Genomic DNA, 17,991 nt, shown 5'->3' with positions numbered 1-17,991 from the left:
GACCAGGCGAAATCACACCCCAAAATTTTTTAGGATTTGATCTTAGCAAACTAGGTAAAGTGATGGCGTAGAAGAAATCTCTGGCTGCTTTAGTTTTTAGTCGAAGTTCACCCTTAATAGCCTGAAACCGTGTGGCCACAAGAGAGTCGCAAGTGCATCTGTGTCGCCTTAGTCGAGCAAGGCGGCGAGAAAGGTGAAGGATGTCTAGTCACCCATGGCACGTCAACATTTCTTTTCTTGGTTTTAAGTGGAACAAAGCGGTTGACGTATGTGCATACGGCAGCATTGAAAAAATCGAACTATTAACATCGTTGTAGACACTGTGTCGCTCAAAATCCGCAAAACAACTAGCAAGAAAATTACTAATAGACTTGCCATCAGCTTGTGTGAAGTCATAAAAAGTGCAAAGAACAAACTTAGTTTTAGGAACAGGAACATTAACAAAAACTAGTACAGCTTTGTCGTCAGCAATTCCGTCCACAATGTCACAAGTATAGCCATTTTCAACAAGATTTCTGCTAAGAAATACAATGCCTAGAATAGAGGGGCCTCTGGTATTCTCGGAGACAACTTGTTTGAGGTTACACGAGGGATATATTTATTAGTTCTTTACAGGTTGAAGGAATCGTAGCCGGTGATAGACAGATTGCCACGAAATGCATGGCGCATTGAAATCGCCCAGTAGAACTAAGTTGGAACACGGCATGCATAATTGATGAAGAAATGCTCCAAAAGAGTACAGTTGCTCAACATTGGACCCCAGAGGGTGATAAATTACACCAATAACGACAGAGAAGTTGCCAAGTAACACTTTACACCACATAGATTCAACTTGATTAGGACCACAAAGAATCGAAAACGTAAGATCAGACCGCAAGAAAAGAGCTACGCCACCACCTCTTTTTTGTGTTCTATCGCAGCGCACTATGGTAAAGCCAGGTGGAGTAACTTCAGCATCGAAAATGTCGCGGTGTAACCACGCCTCGGTAACACCGATAATATGAGGAGTATTAGAAGTGGTCAAAGAGAAAGTCAGCATACTTATTAACTTGGCTTCTGGCATTCATGTTCAGAATTTTAAGGTTATCATGCCATGTTTTCTGTCATCACTGTGTACTATCTGAAGCGGACTTGGGGGAAGTATAAGAAGAACGAGATGAAGCTGTAATAAGGGCATTAGGTAGTTTTGTGATAGCGGATGTTGTCGATGAACACATTATCAAACCTAATACGCACGGTGTAACCAATTTTTCTGTGGGAGGCAGTGGCATCCCACAGTTTCCTGCAAACGGATCGTACACGAGCGGAAAAATCTTCACCAATGTGCAAATCCGAGTTCTTAAGTTTTTGACCATTCCTTAATACTTCAATCTTATCGCGAAAGTCAAGCAACTTAACAATGGTGGGACGTGTATGACCCCGCTGGCGTCTTCCAATTCTGTGGCATCTTTCAATTTTGGGACAGTTGATTAACAGATTAAAACCAAAACTTCATATCCTTGGCTTGCGTTCTGCAGTGGCAAAAGCCCGATTTTGTGTGGTGTGGTCGTGCGGAAAATAGCGTAGCTTGAGTCCAAACCTGATTATGGTTGGCATCGGATATTTGCGGCCAAGGAGTTTTACGAACTGAGCAAGCGGGTAATTTGTTGGCATGACGCATCCCGGCAGCCGGATGTGGTGCGCGTGTGGTTTGAAACGTCGACCATTAATCGACGCAGATTTACCAACATTAATCGACGCAGATTTACCAACAAAAACGAGCACTAAAATGTGTAACAAAATCGTTGAGCTACATTTATTCAGCTGAGAGCATGGCTTTCCTTCCCTGACTGCCCCATAAAAAAGAGCACCAGTTCAAATCAGCTGGCCTGTATAGTATGCAACTGCATAATACTTATAAAACATTCGTAATGAATGTAATGCATTGTATATCACAATACGATTTTCTTTTCCATGCGACCAAGTTACAATGCACCATCAAACACACTCCAATGACGCCGATGCTGAAACAGGTTTCTTAGGCTTGGTTTCCAGGGCTAAACACCAGCCACGCATGACTACGACTATAGGGTTGCCACTGAACACGCACATCCTACTAAATTTGTCAACTTCATACAAATTAGTGTTTTGGCACAAGATGGCGCAATTAGCACAGAACTTCCATCCCTGCATTATGCATCACTCAAGCACAATGCTTAAAAAACCTTCAGAAGTTTCCTTTTACATTTTATCTGTGTAAAGTGATCGCAACCTTGGTGGCTAGTTCTGGCTGTTATCGCTTAAATGCAGCTGTACTGGAAATTAAATATACAAATGTAACAAAGAAAAGTGCAACTCTGTTCTTCCATATAGAAAATGAATAAAAATATTACGTACAACTTCCCTTCATCTAGGATAAATTTAGTGCATTTCACAGTCTCTCAGTTTATGCTTTGTCATGCAAAAATGAGTCACAGGAAGAAACTGTGGAAGCGCAACTAAAAAATCTGGTTCACTGCATTGCATATGCTGCTTCTTCAGGTGAAACAATGAACAGGAGCTATAGTTTTGATTAACTAGGTGATAAAAGAGGTGGGGGCATTGGCAGTGTTTTTTTTTTTTTTTTTGCTCTTGAGCTTTATTTTGTTATAAATGACAAGAAGGGGAAGAGGGTAGAGTTGGTGATGTGGAGGCCACAAGGCATTGGTCATAAACCTGCTGTACAGCCATAACTCAGTGCACCTTGGAAACTGACAAAAAGAAAAATATGGCATTTTCTGAGCTAACCAGTCATGTCTACCAGAGGGAGTTAATCCAGAAAACCATGCAAGAGTGAAAGGAAACCACAAATGTCGCAGAATTTCAACTGCAGTAAGTCCACAAGAACCCTCCTGCCTTGCTTCATTAGCCAAAGATACCAAGCACACGGGGGCAGTATCCTCGAGCAATCACATTTAAAGCTACTACCATCACTTTCATGAGATTTTGTGTGACTGCATCGTACTTGTCGAAGTATGCTGCTGACAGGGTACCTGGCACTGTGTGCAGATAGCGAGCTTGACACAGCGCTAGAAACGCTGGCGGCCATATACGCCAATACATTCAGTGCAAACTTGTTAAAAGTCTCGCGAAAGTGATAGCAGTATCTCTAAAAGTGACTGACCGTGAATACCGTTCCAGATCATAGTCACGCAAAAATGGACCGACAGCAACATTTAATAAAACATGCACTGCCACCATCATACGACGGCGATGATGCTGCCTCTGACAGTAGGCTGTTGCCTACGCCACAAATGTGGTGTTGGTTTCGTATCCGATTGTAACGCGCAGACAATTTTCAGACCCATATTCTCGAAAAAAGGGGCGTGTTAGATTTGTGTACATACGGTACACCATTTCCAGTATCAGCCAAGTTTACGAAATTTTACACTGTCTTTGGCATCGGCCCACTTTACACAGTGAGAAACCGATGAAGCAGACACGCCAAGCCTTAAAGAGAAAGACAAAAGAAAGCTTTGATTTGAATAAGCAATTTATGCACTTGAAGGTGGCCATTCACCGTGAAAAAAGCTACTGCTTATAAAAATAATGCCTGAAAATTCATGACAGAACGCAGTGCCATTGCTCAAAAGCACTCGGAAGACACAGAACACAGATGTGGTTTAGACAAAACACTTGTACTTGAAACATACACCCCAAAAACAACTCTTGCTCGAATCCTGGCACATATACAACACATCTAACAAACTTAACTGTCAAAGGACAATCATGTGATTTTGTATATCCAAATTCTACATTCTAAGTCATGAAGAAGGAGACAACAACATGCGACAGCAGTAAGAAGCCTCCACATCGCCAATGCTATGAGGCATGAGAGCATGACTTCCTTTCACTCTAGGTGATGTGAAGCAGAGCTACATTACAATTCTTGTTTGTGTGTCATATTAAGAAACCTTGCTTCGCCATATTTATCATTATGGTCTATGTACAGGAGAATTTCGTTCATACGTCCTGGAAAAAAAATGCAAGAAAGAAATGTACTAACTGGGAAAACGTACGACCCGAAGTCACTAAAAAATTTGGCAGACTTAACTGTAGTTGAAATCTGCTTAATGTGAAGCGTTGCACGAATTGCTGCAGCACAAGATGCCGCCACCACCGAGCCAGTGGGACCTGAGCTGCCCGAGACGCGCATTGTCATTTTTGCGGGTTGCGCTCCTCGAATTCGGCCTGGGTCAGCAGCTTCTACAGGTGGGTCATTTTGGTGGGAAGTTTTGATGTGCCCACTCGGTGGGAATTGTTGCGGCACAAGATTCTGACACTTGTCGAGCAGGTGAGGCCCGAACGGCTTGATGCCACCAGAGCAAAACATGCCGACTTCACGCTGCCTGCAGCAGGGAACAGGGGTGCATTTGGGTTATCGCCTATTAAAAGCATGCAGTAAGCTTCCAACGGCACTACGCCACGCATACTGTAAAACAGACAGGTGATGATGCTTATCGCAATAGGGTTGGCGCGATGACCCGCGAGGAGATTTGATGGTACTAGAAGAGAAAACTGAGCGCATGGCTGCATTTTCAGATAACACGGGTGGGCGAATACTGCGGGGAAGCTGCCGTGCCGGGCACCTACTGCTCTCAATCACGCGTGCCTCACTCTTTTTTTGTTTACATGGGGTCTAGCAGCCAGAAAACATATACGGTTGCAGTTCGGCGATGTACTGAGCGTTGGTGCCAAAAGATCAAGTTTTCTGGGAATGTATTAACCGGTGAAAAAGAAACCTTACTGTATTGGGTCATTTTGTTGTGCTCTCAATCGCAAACGTTGGCGCTGGAAAATCGTCTGAAACAGGATCGTATCAACAAGGTTCTACTGTATATGCAAGGGGCATTTATAAAGCAAGATCTGACAAATTTTGATCTGATGCTAATCTGGGAATAGAACAATGTTTATGTTGTCACAGAGAGCAATGCATACGTTACTTTTTAACATGTGAATCACAGCTTTATTTTAGGAATTTTTTCTTGCACAGCACTAAGCTTTGTATGTTGGTGTTATATTAATCTGGTGCCAAAACAGAAAAATTCTGGTGTTTTATGTGCCAAAACCACGACCTGATTATGAGGCACGCCAAAATGGGGGAGCTCCAGATTAATTTTCACCACCTGGGGTTCTTTAACGTTGTGGGAATCCTCGTGCCCCATGACCGTTGCACGCGCGCCAAGCAGGTTTGGAGAGAGGGGGAAACCTTCCTATCATGGGCGGCGCACGGGAATTGCAAGCTCTATCAGCGCCACCAGGCGTGTCACGTGAGATCCCTCTGACATCGCCCGAGTCTCTTCGGTCACCAGCAAGCAGCAAGTGCAGAAGGCTCCGCCAGCCACTCCTGTTCTCCCGCACGTGGTTAGTCAACCACGCTTTTTCTGTGGCAATCACCATGGCTGCCCGTATCCCCAGCTGGCAAGTTGGAAGCCCCTTTTTACCTAGTGTATTATTCTCTTTGAGGGAACCCTCAGTGATGTAAAGTATAGCTGGCTGGCCTGGCCAAAGTGTTAGTTGCAATTGTAATAAATGCTTTCCGAGTGTACACATGGTTGTCGTCCAATGTTTCCTCGAGCTTGTACCAGATCGCGCTTGATGAGAAGGCATGCGCCAACCGCGGTGTGCAGTGTGCCGAGGCGTAGTGCCATTGGCACCCCCTAATCCATATACCGTGCACCTATATTTAAGTAGACAAGCTTTTTGCATTTCTCCCCCATCGAAATACAGCCGCCATGGCCGAGATCGAACCCGCGACCTCGAGCTTAGCAGTGCAATGCCATAGCTACTAAGCTACCATGGTGGGTCTAATCTGGTGTCAGTGACTGACACAAGCATGTCCCCTCTGTATAAACCACAGCATCATTGACAAAATGCTGCCCTGCTAGAAACTGCTTTAGCTTTTAAGAGGTCCATAAAATGGTGCTAGCTGTCCAAGCAGGACGCCCTTGCACATGCACAACAGTGGTTTGAGCGCACCACAATGGGAGATGGCTGCTCTGATACAGTCTCCTGCTGAATGCTAAGTTTGTGGTGTAATCAGGTTTTTCCATGTCACTAAGCTGATGCCAGCAGTTGTGTGAAGTGCATGGTCCAGAGGCCATTCACTTCAATGTGTACAATGAAGGTCCTACTGGCCAGCCGTTAGTTGTTACGGTGGAACTGATTGCATGCTTGCAGCAAGCAATTAAAAAAAATGTGAAGCTTCACAATCTGGGAACTTTCCTCCTAGTTTCCGGACATCAGCCACTCCCTGCTGCATGACAGTCAAAATTTCTGGCAGGGCAATGGTTTGTCAGTGATGTTGCAATTCAGGCAGAGGCAACATCCTTGTTTGAATTATCGGTGATAGATTGGCATGAAACCAGGATAAAAAACTTAGTTCTGTGCTATGGCAAGTTTCTAAACCAGGATGGTACATGTGAAATAACAGCCTATGCACCACTCTATTTGACAATATAATTTTTATTTTTTTTTGATGTTCATGCTACATTAAAAAATTATTTGGACCTTACATTGGGGATGCCTCTCATGTTAGGCTGTGCTGGGCGTGAGGAGGAGAGGCGATAAAAGAAGGTGTTTATGTGCGGCACCCTTTCAGGTAACGCTTAACACGCAGAGCTGTTGCCAACGCCGTCCGCGTTTCTCCGCATTCACGCCGAACGCGTGCAGTATCCGTGACTGCAGCCGATGCCTCTGGCGGTGGCTGCAGTAGTAGCGTCAGAAGTCGCTGCCTCTTCACTTTTGAATATAATATGTTTCAATATAACTTCCTGTTGTAGATTTGTGTTTACTTGTGCTGACGCAATTGCATCACGTGCAACACGTGCACTTGTACCACTCATTCACCAGTTGCCATCACCCAAAAAGATCACGTACTCGTGACGCCTGCGGCGGAAAGGATGTTCCACATCCGTTGCCATGGTTTGCGAGTGGTGCTGGCTAACACTCCCAGGGTTAGTTCTAGTTGTAAAACATAAATACCCCGGAAAGTGGATGGGAAAATGGCTCCACGGTAGCTCAACGGTAAGAGCATCACATGTGTAATGCGAAGATGTGGGATCGTTCCCCACCTGCGGACAGTTGTTTTTTCATCCATTTCCATGAATTTATCATTTCTTTAATTCAATTAGTAAGTACAAGTAATTTCCCTTATGTTGTCCTTGGTGTCATTGTTTGTTGGCTTCTTATGATATGATTAATTATAATCGGGCCCCTCGGTTCCCTTTCTTCTCGTTCATAACACTCGGTGTTATAACACACAGCTTCCCTGTTCGACCATCTTCTGAAAGTGGAAGGGGCGGTGATTTTTTTTATACTATTGTGGCTTTGAAATGAATCGGTAGCAGATTACTTGCCTCAAAGGGCTTCTCTTGGGACTGCTAGCTGGCTCCACTTTACAGGACAGTCGGTAACTGCACAGAGTACACAAAATGAAGCTGCACAACAGGCACTGCCGCATTTTTCCAAAACAGCTACAGCTTTGAAAGAAGGATTAACATGCTGGTATCAGGTGCATGCAATCTGATTACCTGGTGCATGTCTCAGTTATAGTGCTCATTACATAACATGGGCGACTATCTTATACAGCAAGCACGTCTTGCACAGAAATAAAAGTGATAATAACTTAGGGGAAATGATCACTGACAAAAAGTAAAACAACACATAGTACATGGCAACATTCACAATAATACCTACAGCCAATGACCGATTTTTCGGACATGCCAGATAATTCAGACGTCTTCACGGCACTGCCATTCTATAAGGACCTCTTGAATTTCGGACACTGAAGCCCCCCACTGCTGCCATTTGGTTATCTCACAGCCTCGAACCAGCGCTCTTGCATTCCGATCTGCTGGCAGCCATAGTAGTAGTTTTGTGCTATCGTTAGGCCTAGCTGCTTCAACGTTCGCTACCAAGCTTCCCGCTGTTTGGTGCCGTGTTTTTCATTTAAAGGACTCGCTGCTGTTAGCAACGGCACCGACTCAGACTGCACCATCCTCGCAGATGGCTTTGAAACACGGAATGCACGGCAAGCGCCTAAAGCGATACATAATGCGTATTTCCAAAAGTCAGCTTTGCCGCAATACAGCGGTATTATGCGGTCAAGCATATGCAATGTATTGCAGTGAAGCATACTAAAAGTGTGAAGAGGCTGCTGTTACGGGACATGTGTGTTCCTTAATTATACATGCATGCAACCGCCATCTCCTGTCACAGTATCAGCACCGAGACACCTAATAAGCATACTGGCAGGCCTTTAGAGCGATTTCAAACGTGGCTGTGGCAATTTCAACATACATTCATTTTTTCGCACATTTTCGCAGTCCGAAGAGTTTGAAAAATTGGACGTTGACTCTACATCACAATTTTCATTCCTGTAATTTGAGTTTGAGTTTATTCTTACCACAGCAATTACAGTATAAGCTGCAGTGAGAAGGAAAGGACAAGAACCATGTTAAAGCACCACGACTATACAGGATTTTTTTTTTAGACCATATAGAATCTTTAAAAATCACCTGTGGAAGGTAGCATAATTCTAGTCATTGAGCTAGATTACCCAAAAAGGCCGACATTACTTGCACGAGAAATATAAATGCATAATCGACTAATTAAAAGAGTCACAAATTAACTTCTTAATTCAATAACACCCATTCAATAACATTTTATATGCTGGATAGAGAAGTTTTCTTTCATTCCATGCACCATTTACAAATGGTACACTACCTTACTGCACTACATGTGCAACATAATTTGTGACTGTATTTTGATTATGTACATGTAGGTGTAGTGTGTGTGTATATATATATATATATATATATTGTAAGACGACGCCCGGTACGAAGGCAGAGCCCTTGTATTTCAATGCAGCCACACGAGCTAGCCAGCCTGCACGAACCGGACAAACGACGATGATTATAAGGAGGGGTATATAGAACTAAAGACAATGATAACCTACACAGTTAGCGCTCACAATATAATATATATAGTGGAATCTCGATGATACTTATCTCTTGGGACTGCAAAAAAATTTGTATCATGTGAAATTCGTTTCACCCAAACACTTAAAAAAATCGGAAGTTAAAGGGGGACGCAGCAATAAAATGGCTGACTTGCTCAAAATTTCCGGGTTTTTTTTTTTCGCGCAACGTTAAGACCTTGCTGTATGCAATGGCGAAATATTTGGAAGAAATTCGCAGGAGAACTTGAGAAAATTGCACTTTTTGTGTGTTGTCTTCCAAATTAGGAAGAAAATCGGGCATTGGAAAGTGTTAGTGCACCACTGATTGTGCGAGCAGGCTTTCCGTTGACGCAGCGCCACCATCTTGGTATCGCCATAAACACGAGAGATTGGAGATTATGATAGCAACAGTTGTATTTCTCCATGTAGAAGTAAAAGCAACAAAAGCGAGTGCAAAAAGGGAAAATTATAGTGTCGTGATTCATTATTGCAGTTACGTGGCATGTAGGGAGTGCTCCTATTGGCTGATGCGAATTTGAATTACTGGCGTGTTTGTCTTGTACACATTTTGGCAGCTGCAGACATAGCGTATTTCAAGATCTGCCTGGTTATCGCGAGTTCCTTTCATTGCTGCATCTTATCTACTGCCTGATGGTGACTAAGACATGATTTGTGCAAGATAAGAAAATCTGTGTGGCACACAATACTAAGTAGCTTCCCTACTGCAAAGAAAAGCAAAGATGATGAAAGGCGTGTAATAAAGGGAAGGCTACCATGGAAGGGAATACCGCCAATCTTTGCTGATGCAGCATGACTGGGTCGCGTGTGATTGCCAGCTCCTGATAAAGTTACAAGGTGTTTGAAAACAGCCAACATGTTTCGTAATACTGCACAATGCATAGGTTTTTTTTTTCTTTTTTTCTTTATCAGGGAGAGTGTCATAGCAAAGTGACGTAGGAGCGTGGCAGCTCGATTGTTCGTATCATTGTGTGGTGCAAAAGGTTGTTCGTAACATCCTAATTTTGGACCTTGTAAGCTAATAAACTTGGGCCAGAACTTTTGAAAAATTTGTATCAGGCGTGATTGTATCATCGAGATTCCACTGTATGTTCTTTTTTCTAGTTTTTTTTAAATTTCTTTATTTGAAGTGATGTACTTTTTTCCCCTTATTTTATATATAACCATAAATGCTCCTCTTGCAAGGACCACATTTTGGTCTGCACTATGTACTAAATAAATTAATTTCAGCACGGCACAGATTGCAATTTACAAATTGTGGCCAGCGAGTTTGCAAGGCGATACACTTGGAAGTATCAGGACGACACCAGTTTGAGATATTCATTCCCAAAGTGTGCGACAGAATACATGGCAGCTCCAGTTATTTTTTTGCTTTAATGCATAAAATTGTTTTTTGTTACAAAAGTAAGTGGAACAATAGAGCATTTTTACTGCAAGTTTCACGGTGGATATCTCGGACCCCCTACGATCTTTAGAACTCGTTCAAAGGGGATATGCCTTGCAACTTACTTGCTAAAATGAGTAAATTCCGATATGTGTCGTAAATCAATTAATTAAAAAGGTAATTAGTAAAAAATTTTTAATTGGTTGATTACGTATTTCAATTTCTCGTGCAGGTAATGTCTGCTGCTTCGAGTAATTATGCTCAAGGATTCTAATTATGCTATCTGCACCAGGCAATTAAAAAATTCTGTATGGTCTAAAAAAAAAACACCTTGCATATCATTATTCTCCACACTCAAGCGACACAGCAGTATGAAACGGCAGACAAATACTATACACACTACAAATGATACTGATAGGTTCCTTAAAAATGCGATAAAAACATGAGCCAGGAAAGTGCAAAGCTATGTCATGGTGATGACAGACCGGCCAGCACGCAGACAATACAGAAGCAAGCTGAGCAACTGCGCCCACTAAGCAGAGAGACAACTTAGCTGTAATGACTGTCTTAGCATGACTGACTATCTTCAGGCTAAACGACTGAGCTAAAAATTATAGGGGTTTACATGCCAAATCCAACGTTTGATTATGAGACATGCCGTAGTAGGGAACTCCGGAATAATTTGGACCACCTGGGGTTCTTTAACGTGCACCTAAATCCAAGTATATGGGTGTTTTCTGCATTTCACCCCCATCAAAATGCGGCTGCCGTGGCTGGGATTCGATCCTGCGACCTCACGCTTAGTAGCCCAACACCATAACCACTAAACAACCACGGCGGGTCCCAAACGACTGAGCTAGCAATTGTCAATCAAGCACGGGGACCTCAATGGCGATCCGCACTTGCTCTCAAGCACAAGCACTGAGGCTTGTACTTAAATGCCATGGTGTGCCTTCCACCAGCCATGAAATGCATCATCTGACTAAATACTATGTGGCAAAATGTGAAGCGTATGCTTACCAAGACACCGTCATCTGGGAAAACTAGCTGTTAGTCAGCTAAGTCGGATGTAACTCGACAGGTGTAACTGAACGGGAATGCACAATGTCCACATGTGGCACAACTGCCATGAAGGAGCATGAGAAAAAGCTCACCTTTGTTCATCCGAAAGCATGGGCAGTGTTTCAAACCAAGCTACAAACGCAGGATCTGGCTGGAGGCTATAGCAGTTAGCAGCACTCTGGAGAAGCTTTATCTGTGCCAGGACACGAAACTCACGACGCCTCTTGTCAAAATTGAGCAGACCTCCAGGTAGCTCATCAGGAAGAGCGGCATCTAGCATGGTCAAGTCCGTCAAAAAGATGCCCAGGTAAGGCACTGTACCCTGCATTGTACCAGGCTGCAAGGAAACACATCCAGAGATCACACTCAGAATGTTAGCGCACCCAGTCTGTTAAGCAGTGCCATGGTGGTGCTTGCTACGCTTATTTCACTCAGCTCAGCTTCACGCACAGCATGTAAAATAGAGACTTGGCAAAGACTGCACAGTACACAGTGACAAAAAATCATGGGATATTGGTAACTTCAAGCTATTACAGTTAAACCTGCATATAACGAAATTGAGAAATTCCCGAAAAACTTCGTTATAAAGAGGATTTCGTTATATGCAGGTTCGGCACGAAAATTCGAAAAAGAAACGCTTACTACTATATTTGCTCAATTCTAACGCGCCCTCGATTGTAACGCGCACCCGTTTTCGTCGAAGCACTCATCCTCGGAATGTCACACCAGGTACCGGATGCGTGGACGCGTGTCGTTTCGCACAAGCGCGAGGCATCGGAAACGAAGAGCGAGCGTCACGATGGCGTCGTAGCGTAGTATAGTGTTACAGTAGAACCTCGCTGTTACGGTCCCGGGGGCTGCGTTTTCCCGGCTGTTACGTCGTTTTCGACCGGTCCCGGCACAGCTCCTTTAGAACTCAATGCATTGGTAACCCCGCTGCTGCGTCGCAACTGTGGGACCGTTCCCGCATCATACGTTGCGAACTGCCACCCCGCGCCGGCCCGAGCGGCCATTTTGACTTTTCATGTCGCTTGGCTTGGTGGCTTGACGATGGCATTGGCCGCCCAAAGTGCCGGGGGCGACAACTATGACGTATTTTCGGTTTCCGCCAGCAAAAGTATGGCCCTAGCTGAGATCCGTAATTGCTATATAAAGATGGTGTCCATGACGCGTTGTGGCCCTAAAATTGGTTTTCGCTCATAGATATTCCGTATATAAGGGTACAGCCACGCTAGCGGCAAAAAACGCGCGCGTCATGCAGCGAGCGGCAAGTTGCCGCGCGTCAGCGCCTTGCCGCGAGGCCACTGTGGCACGCGCGTCTCGCCGCGCGGCAGCGCGATAAGATCGCCCGCGCTCTCCGAACGGGCGAGCAACACCGCGGGCGCTCGTTGTTTCATGCGAGAGACGACGATTGTCGATTGAAAACCCGGCGCAGACCGGCGGCGTTCCGGTTGTGATGGCTCCATGATGTCACCCTCGTCGCTCTTGATTGATTCTTCATCTCGCGGCACGCGGCATTTGCCGCAGAACCCATTTCGCGCGGCACGGCACAAGACCCCCGATTCCTGCCGCTTTTGCCGCGCGCGGCATGACGCGTTGCCGCGCGTTTCTGACGCGCGTTTTTGCTGTGTGTTTTTGCCGCTGGCGTGGCCGTACCCTAAAGTCCAAGGGCGATAACGCAGTCGCCGCGCACCGTATGCGGTATGTGCGAGTGAAAACGTGCGAGGGGAGCCGACGACCGCGTCTAAATCTCACGCGCGCAAGAAAAGCAGGGAGGAAGCGCGCCTTCTTCCGTTGCGCTCGAGGCACCGGCAAGGGAGCGAGGGGGGAGGGATAGCGAGGCGGCGCGCGGTCGCGCAGGCCGTTTTCAGTTATTTGTACATGAGGAATGTTGATACAAAATGGAGGAAGCTGACCAGAAAACTGTCAATCAAATATTTGGACTGCAGGAGGGGTGCAAACCAGGAAACAGCGGTTAAGAAAAAGGTTAAGGAAACAGAGAGGGGTCTGTGGAAAACGGGGGTGCAGACGAAATCAGCACTGGGAACATACCGAACTTTCAAGCAAGAAATTGCCAAAAAAAATATCTACGATAATTCTAGGGGAAGCTCTTTGTTGTTTGAAGCCAGGACGGGAGTATTGCGGACTAAGATGTACCGAGTCAAGTACCAAGGTATAGACACGTTGTGCTGTGCGTGTGGAGAAGAAGAGGAAATGGCTGAACACCTCATACTTTTCTGTAAAGGGCTTAACCCTACAGTGCAAGGCAACGGGGCTGATTTTTTCAAAGCATTGGGGTTTAGGGACAGTGAAGGCAAAATAGACTAAGCGGGTAGAAATAACCAAACAGAGGTTATCTGATTGGTGGATAAAATCAAGGCAGGCGTGAAATTTCACCCACCACAAAGTACAAATTATGTTAATAGTCATGGCTAGGTGGCGTATGCCACCGCCCAATTTAAAGGGTTCAGCCTCATCCATCCATCCATCCATACGTATCTTGAAAGCGATCTGCGTTGGGGCAGAGTCTAGTAGAGTAGGTGCGTCGGCGGCTCGTAGCTTTCTGCGTGCTGTGTGTTCTCGGCGCTCAGTTTGCGTTGAAGCGATAGACAACAGCACGAAGGTCACTTCACTTCGCTCGCTTCTCCAGCGGCGCTTCCACACGCCGCCAGCGTTTGACAGCGCGTGTCCGCGCTCATCGAGTCTGATGTGCCACAGTGTGTACCAGCGCGTCGGCAACATCAGCTGGAAAAGGAGAGAGTGCCGGCTTGGCGGGCTAGGCCAGCTGCAGCAAGCGGCAGGATCAGATTTGAATGAAGGGAGGGGGAAAGGTCACGCCCGCGGCGGCAAGATCGCCGGGTCGAGGGATGCAGGGCCGCCTCGCACGCCCACGCACGCACACGTGCGCTCGGTTCGCATTTTATCGTGGCGGAGAAGGTGCTTCCGGTTGATGCTCGCGCAAAAATGACAAAATTTGGGGCGAAATCTCTAGGTGGTTGGAGGGGAAAATTCGTTATATCGAGGGGGTCTCCCGCTGCCACTTGGTTACGTAGAGGTCTCAAATACATGTGCTTCTATGGAGTAATGGCGGGGAATCGAAAAACTTCGTTATATCCAGGAATTCGTTATATGGAGGTTCGTTATAAGCAGGTTTAACTGTATGTGACCTACACAATGATCCAATAAATAAAAAGTGCCATGCCATAACAGAGCAGAAATTGACATTTGCAATGGAGCCTGTGTCCCGTAAATTCTTGTGGCCGACTGTACCACATGTTCACAGTCTGCATGACAAGTTTTTATGTAATTTGGGCTTAATGAAACACATTATTGTATTTAACATTGTACTTTTAACTAGGATACTTTATTTTTAAGATGGCAAGTCTCTGTGATAGTCACACAGCTGCTTACCGAGCCTGCTGCCTGTTGTCGCTGCATTGCTTTCTGAAGCTGCCGATCATCGTCACCCACTGTATCAGCAAACTTGGCTGTTCCCTCCTGCAAAAAGTGGTCACCAATCACACGATAAAAACAAAGAAACAGCAACAAAGATTACTCTTATACATATAACAAGTTGCAAATCTCTAATGACTTCACACACAAGGACACAACAAATAACAGCAATACAAGCAGACTTCAGCCCTTTCTCACATGCTTTTCCTTCCAGTGGCAAATGCCTCATCAACTCGGAAAGTTGTAGTTTATTAGTGCCTCATGAAGAGCAAATGGTAATCGGGCTATAATGATGATGTGTGGTGTTTTATGGCGCAAGGGCCAGTTATGGCCAAAGAGCGCCATGCCAGTGTTTGTGAGTGTGCAGTAGTAATCGGGCTATAATGAAGAGTCTTACAATAGTGCCATGTTGCAACATCATTATTGTAAAGACCATTAATTGACATCTTTCATACTTGGGTCATTCCATGCGAAGTATCTCAGGAGTGTCGCTCAACCGTCTCATTTTCTTGTAAAAGATAACGGTTACTTATTACCTTGCTCTCAATCATTTTCCAGCATATTTTTGCTAAAAAACATTTGCTTGTCATGTGATGTGCATTCCAAGTTTGCTCAAGTACGTGAAACATGGTTCTGCAAGAATATTAATATAAAGGTTATTTTAGTGTGTAAACCTTCGCAACTTCGCCTGCTGAACCTACAAAGGCTTGTTTTTAATATGTAGTAGTGTTTATTGGCAACTTCAGTTGATAAACGTGCTTAAGAACCCTAAATTTTCACAAAATTTACTAAATTGACCATTTTTTAGTGGTAATATTATTGATTTGTTCGCTGTAATTATTTCATTTGACTGTCCTAGAGCTGTACTTTACAGTAAAAATTCTCTTTTGCCAATACATTGTATGGAGTTTCTGAAAAAACATGACAAACATACCAAAATGTCAGTTTTAGTCCACTTTCATTTCTGATTTTTGCGATGAGGTGGTCCATGTACGTATATGACATGTATATGACACAAAGTACATCAGATAGACCTGTTTGTTGGCCTTCCATTTCTGTCTTCTTTTGATTTTTGTTTTAGGCAACATAAGAATTTTTTAATTTGGCTGCTGACCAACGCTTGGCATAGTTCCGTTCCACCACTTCACCGCACAGTGCAATGGTTGTCATGTTTCAGGCAGTCGGCAAAACTGCCCACCCCACCCATTCCCACCCCCCGAGGCTCTAACTTAGCTGAAATTGTCATAAAAATATTGCCTGCATACCTTCAGCATGAGCTCGCGACAAGAAAGCCTGTGGTCTTCACTGGAAAAAATGCGTGCCAGCTCCAGGAAGGTCTGCAGTCTATCTGGAGTCACTCGAGCCCACACACTAGATAACCGGTAGATGTCGTTACTTTGCAGTGCTGCGATGACAGCCTTGAGTGAGGAGAAGTTCTTTAGCAGCCGTAGCTCTTGGGCTACACCAATCCACTTAGCGAGCAGGCGGACTCGGTTACCCTCGTCCCAGCGTTCCCACAGCAGTGTTGATGTGACACGGCGTGAGACTGCATTGAATTGCTGCACAGTGGCTGTGGCTGTGTTGTGCACAATGCCTGCCCAGTCCCGGGCACCCCGCTTGCGCCACATGGCAGACAGGCAATGGTGTGGCACCAGGCGCCGAAACAGGTCCTGCAGTAGGCGACACAAGCCACTTTATTATGGATTGCTAATAAGCTAGTTGGCCTTGAGCCATGGTAAACAGTGCAAAAAGGTGTGGGACAAGCTTTTAAAAAAATTATATTCAGGGGTTTTATGTGCCAAAACCATGATTCGATTATAAGGCATGCGTCATAGTGGGGACTAGGGATTAATTTTGACCACCTGAGGTTTTTAACGTACACCTAAATCAAAGCACAAGAGGGTTTTTGCATTTTGTCCCCATTGAAATGTGGCTGCCACACCCAGGATCAAACCACGTCTTGAACTCAGCAGTGCAACACCATAGCCACTGGGCAACGTGGCAGGTCGTGGAACAAGTTTTACAAGAAGGCACTACAAGCAGGCTTCACATTACAGTAGAACCCAGCTGTTACGTTTTTCACGGGACCGTAAAAAAAAAAAAAACAAGTAAGAGCCGGGAAACAGGAAGAATTGCGAAATGGTAGTAGTGTTGAACTGCACACAATATTATTTTAATTCTTACGTGTGACAAAAAGTAGTTTCGCCCGACAGCCGAAGTATCGATTGCGATGAGCTATACAAAGTAAGAATAGTATTATCGTCCGTATAAACTTGTAAACATTCGCTTATTAACTAATTAACAAACATGGTGTTAGCGCCCACAGGCAAACATGAACACATCACACTCGATGAGCGCGGACACGCGCAGTTGTCCGCGCAGTTAAGCGCCTGCAGAAGCGAGCGAAGTGACCTTCATGCTGTTGTATATCACTTCAACGCAAACTGAGCGCCGAGAACACGCAACACGCACAAAGCTACGAGCCGCCGACGCACCTACACTGCGTAGACTTTTCTTTCGCGCGCGAGACGCGGCCGTCGGCTCCCCTCGTACGCTTTCACTCGCACATGCAGCATACGGCGCCGCACGCTTTCACTCGCACATGGGCCTCCATACGCAATACACTTTCTCTCCACTCTGTCACAATCTCTCCTTCACCCCCTCCCTGTACAGCGCTGTTGAGGTGCCCTCCCCCTAGAGGCAGTTACGGCGCTGTACTTCTCTTCTATTTCTAAGAATCACTCACACACTCGCACATGCAGCATACGGCGCCGTATGCTGCATGTGCGAGTGAAAGCGGGTGAAGGGAGCCGACGACCGCGTCTCGCGCGCGAAAGAAAGCATACGGCGCGCGGCGACGGCGTTATCGCCCTTGGACTTTATAGGGAACATCTATGACCCAAAACCAATTTTAGGGCCGCAACGCGTCATAGACACCATCTTTAGATAGCAAATGCGGATCTCAAAGGCCATACTTTTGCTGGCGGAAACCGAAAATACGTAATAAGTGTCGCCCCCGGCACTTTGGGCGGCCAATGCCATCCACAAGCAACCAAGCCAAGCAACATGAAAAGTCAAAATGGCCGCTCGGGCC

General features: G+C 45.3%; 3 protein-coding genes across 6 annotated transcripts in view; 1 reads left to right on the top strand and 2 right to left on the bottom strand.

Annotated features, from left to right (window-relative positions):
- LOC119436225 (ras GTPase-activating protein raskol-like) overlaps nt 1-17,991 on the bottom strand; it is a 379,883-nt gene that overhangs the window by 135,210 nt on the left and 226,682 nt on the right. The window lies entirely within an intron of this gene.
- The window catches only part of LOC119436231 (prolyl 4-hydroxylase subunit alpha-1), a 404,330-nt gene that overhangs the window by 178,597 nt on the left and 207,742 nt on the right, over nt 1-17,991 (top strand). The window lies entirely within an intron of this gene.
- The window catches only part of LOC119436227 (ral guanine nucleotide dissociation stimulator-like 1), a 105,531-nt gene that overhangs the window by 29,065 nt on the left and 58,475 nt on the right, over nt 1-17,991 (bottom strand). For all 3 annotated transcript variants that reach the window (XM_049656412.1, XM_037703019.2, XM_049656405.1), the window contains 4 exons: nt 16,163-16,567; nt 14,856-14,942; nt 11,537-11,781; nt 7,377-7,433 (listed from right to left, as the gene is read on the bottom strand). In XM_049656412.1, coding sequence (XP_049512369.1) covers nt 7,377-7,433; nt 11,537-11,781; nt 14,856-14,942; nt 16,163-16,567 — 794 coding nt within the window. The remainder of the gene's footprint in view (nt 1-7,376; nt 7,434-11,536; nt 11,782-14,855; nt 14,943-16,162; nt 16,568-17,991) is intronic.

Source organism: Dermacentor silvarum, chromosome 1 (assembly GCF_013339745.2).
Source record: "Dermacentor silvarum isolate Dsil-2018 chromosome 1, BIME_Dsil_1.4, whole genome shotgun sequence".
Classification (NCBI taxonomy): domain Eukaryota; kingdom Metazoa; phylum Arthropoda; class Arachnida; order Ixodida; family Ixodidae; genus Dermacentor; species Dermacentor silvarum.
Note: the sequence above shows the minus strand (reverse complement) of the source record. Positions and strands in the feature narration are given on the sequence as shown.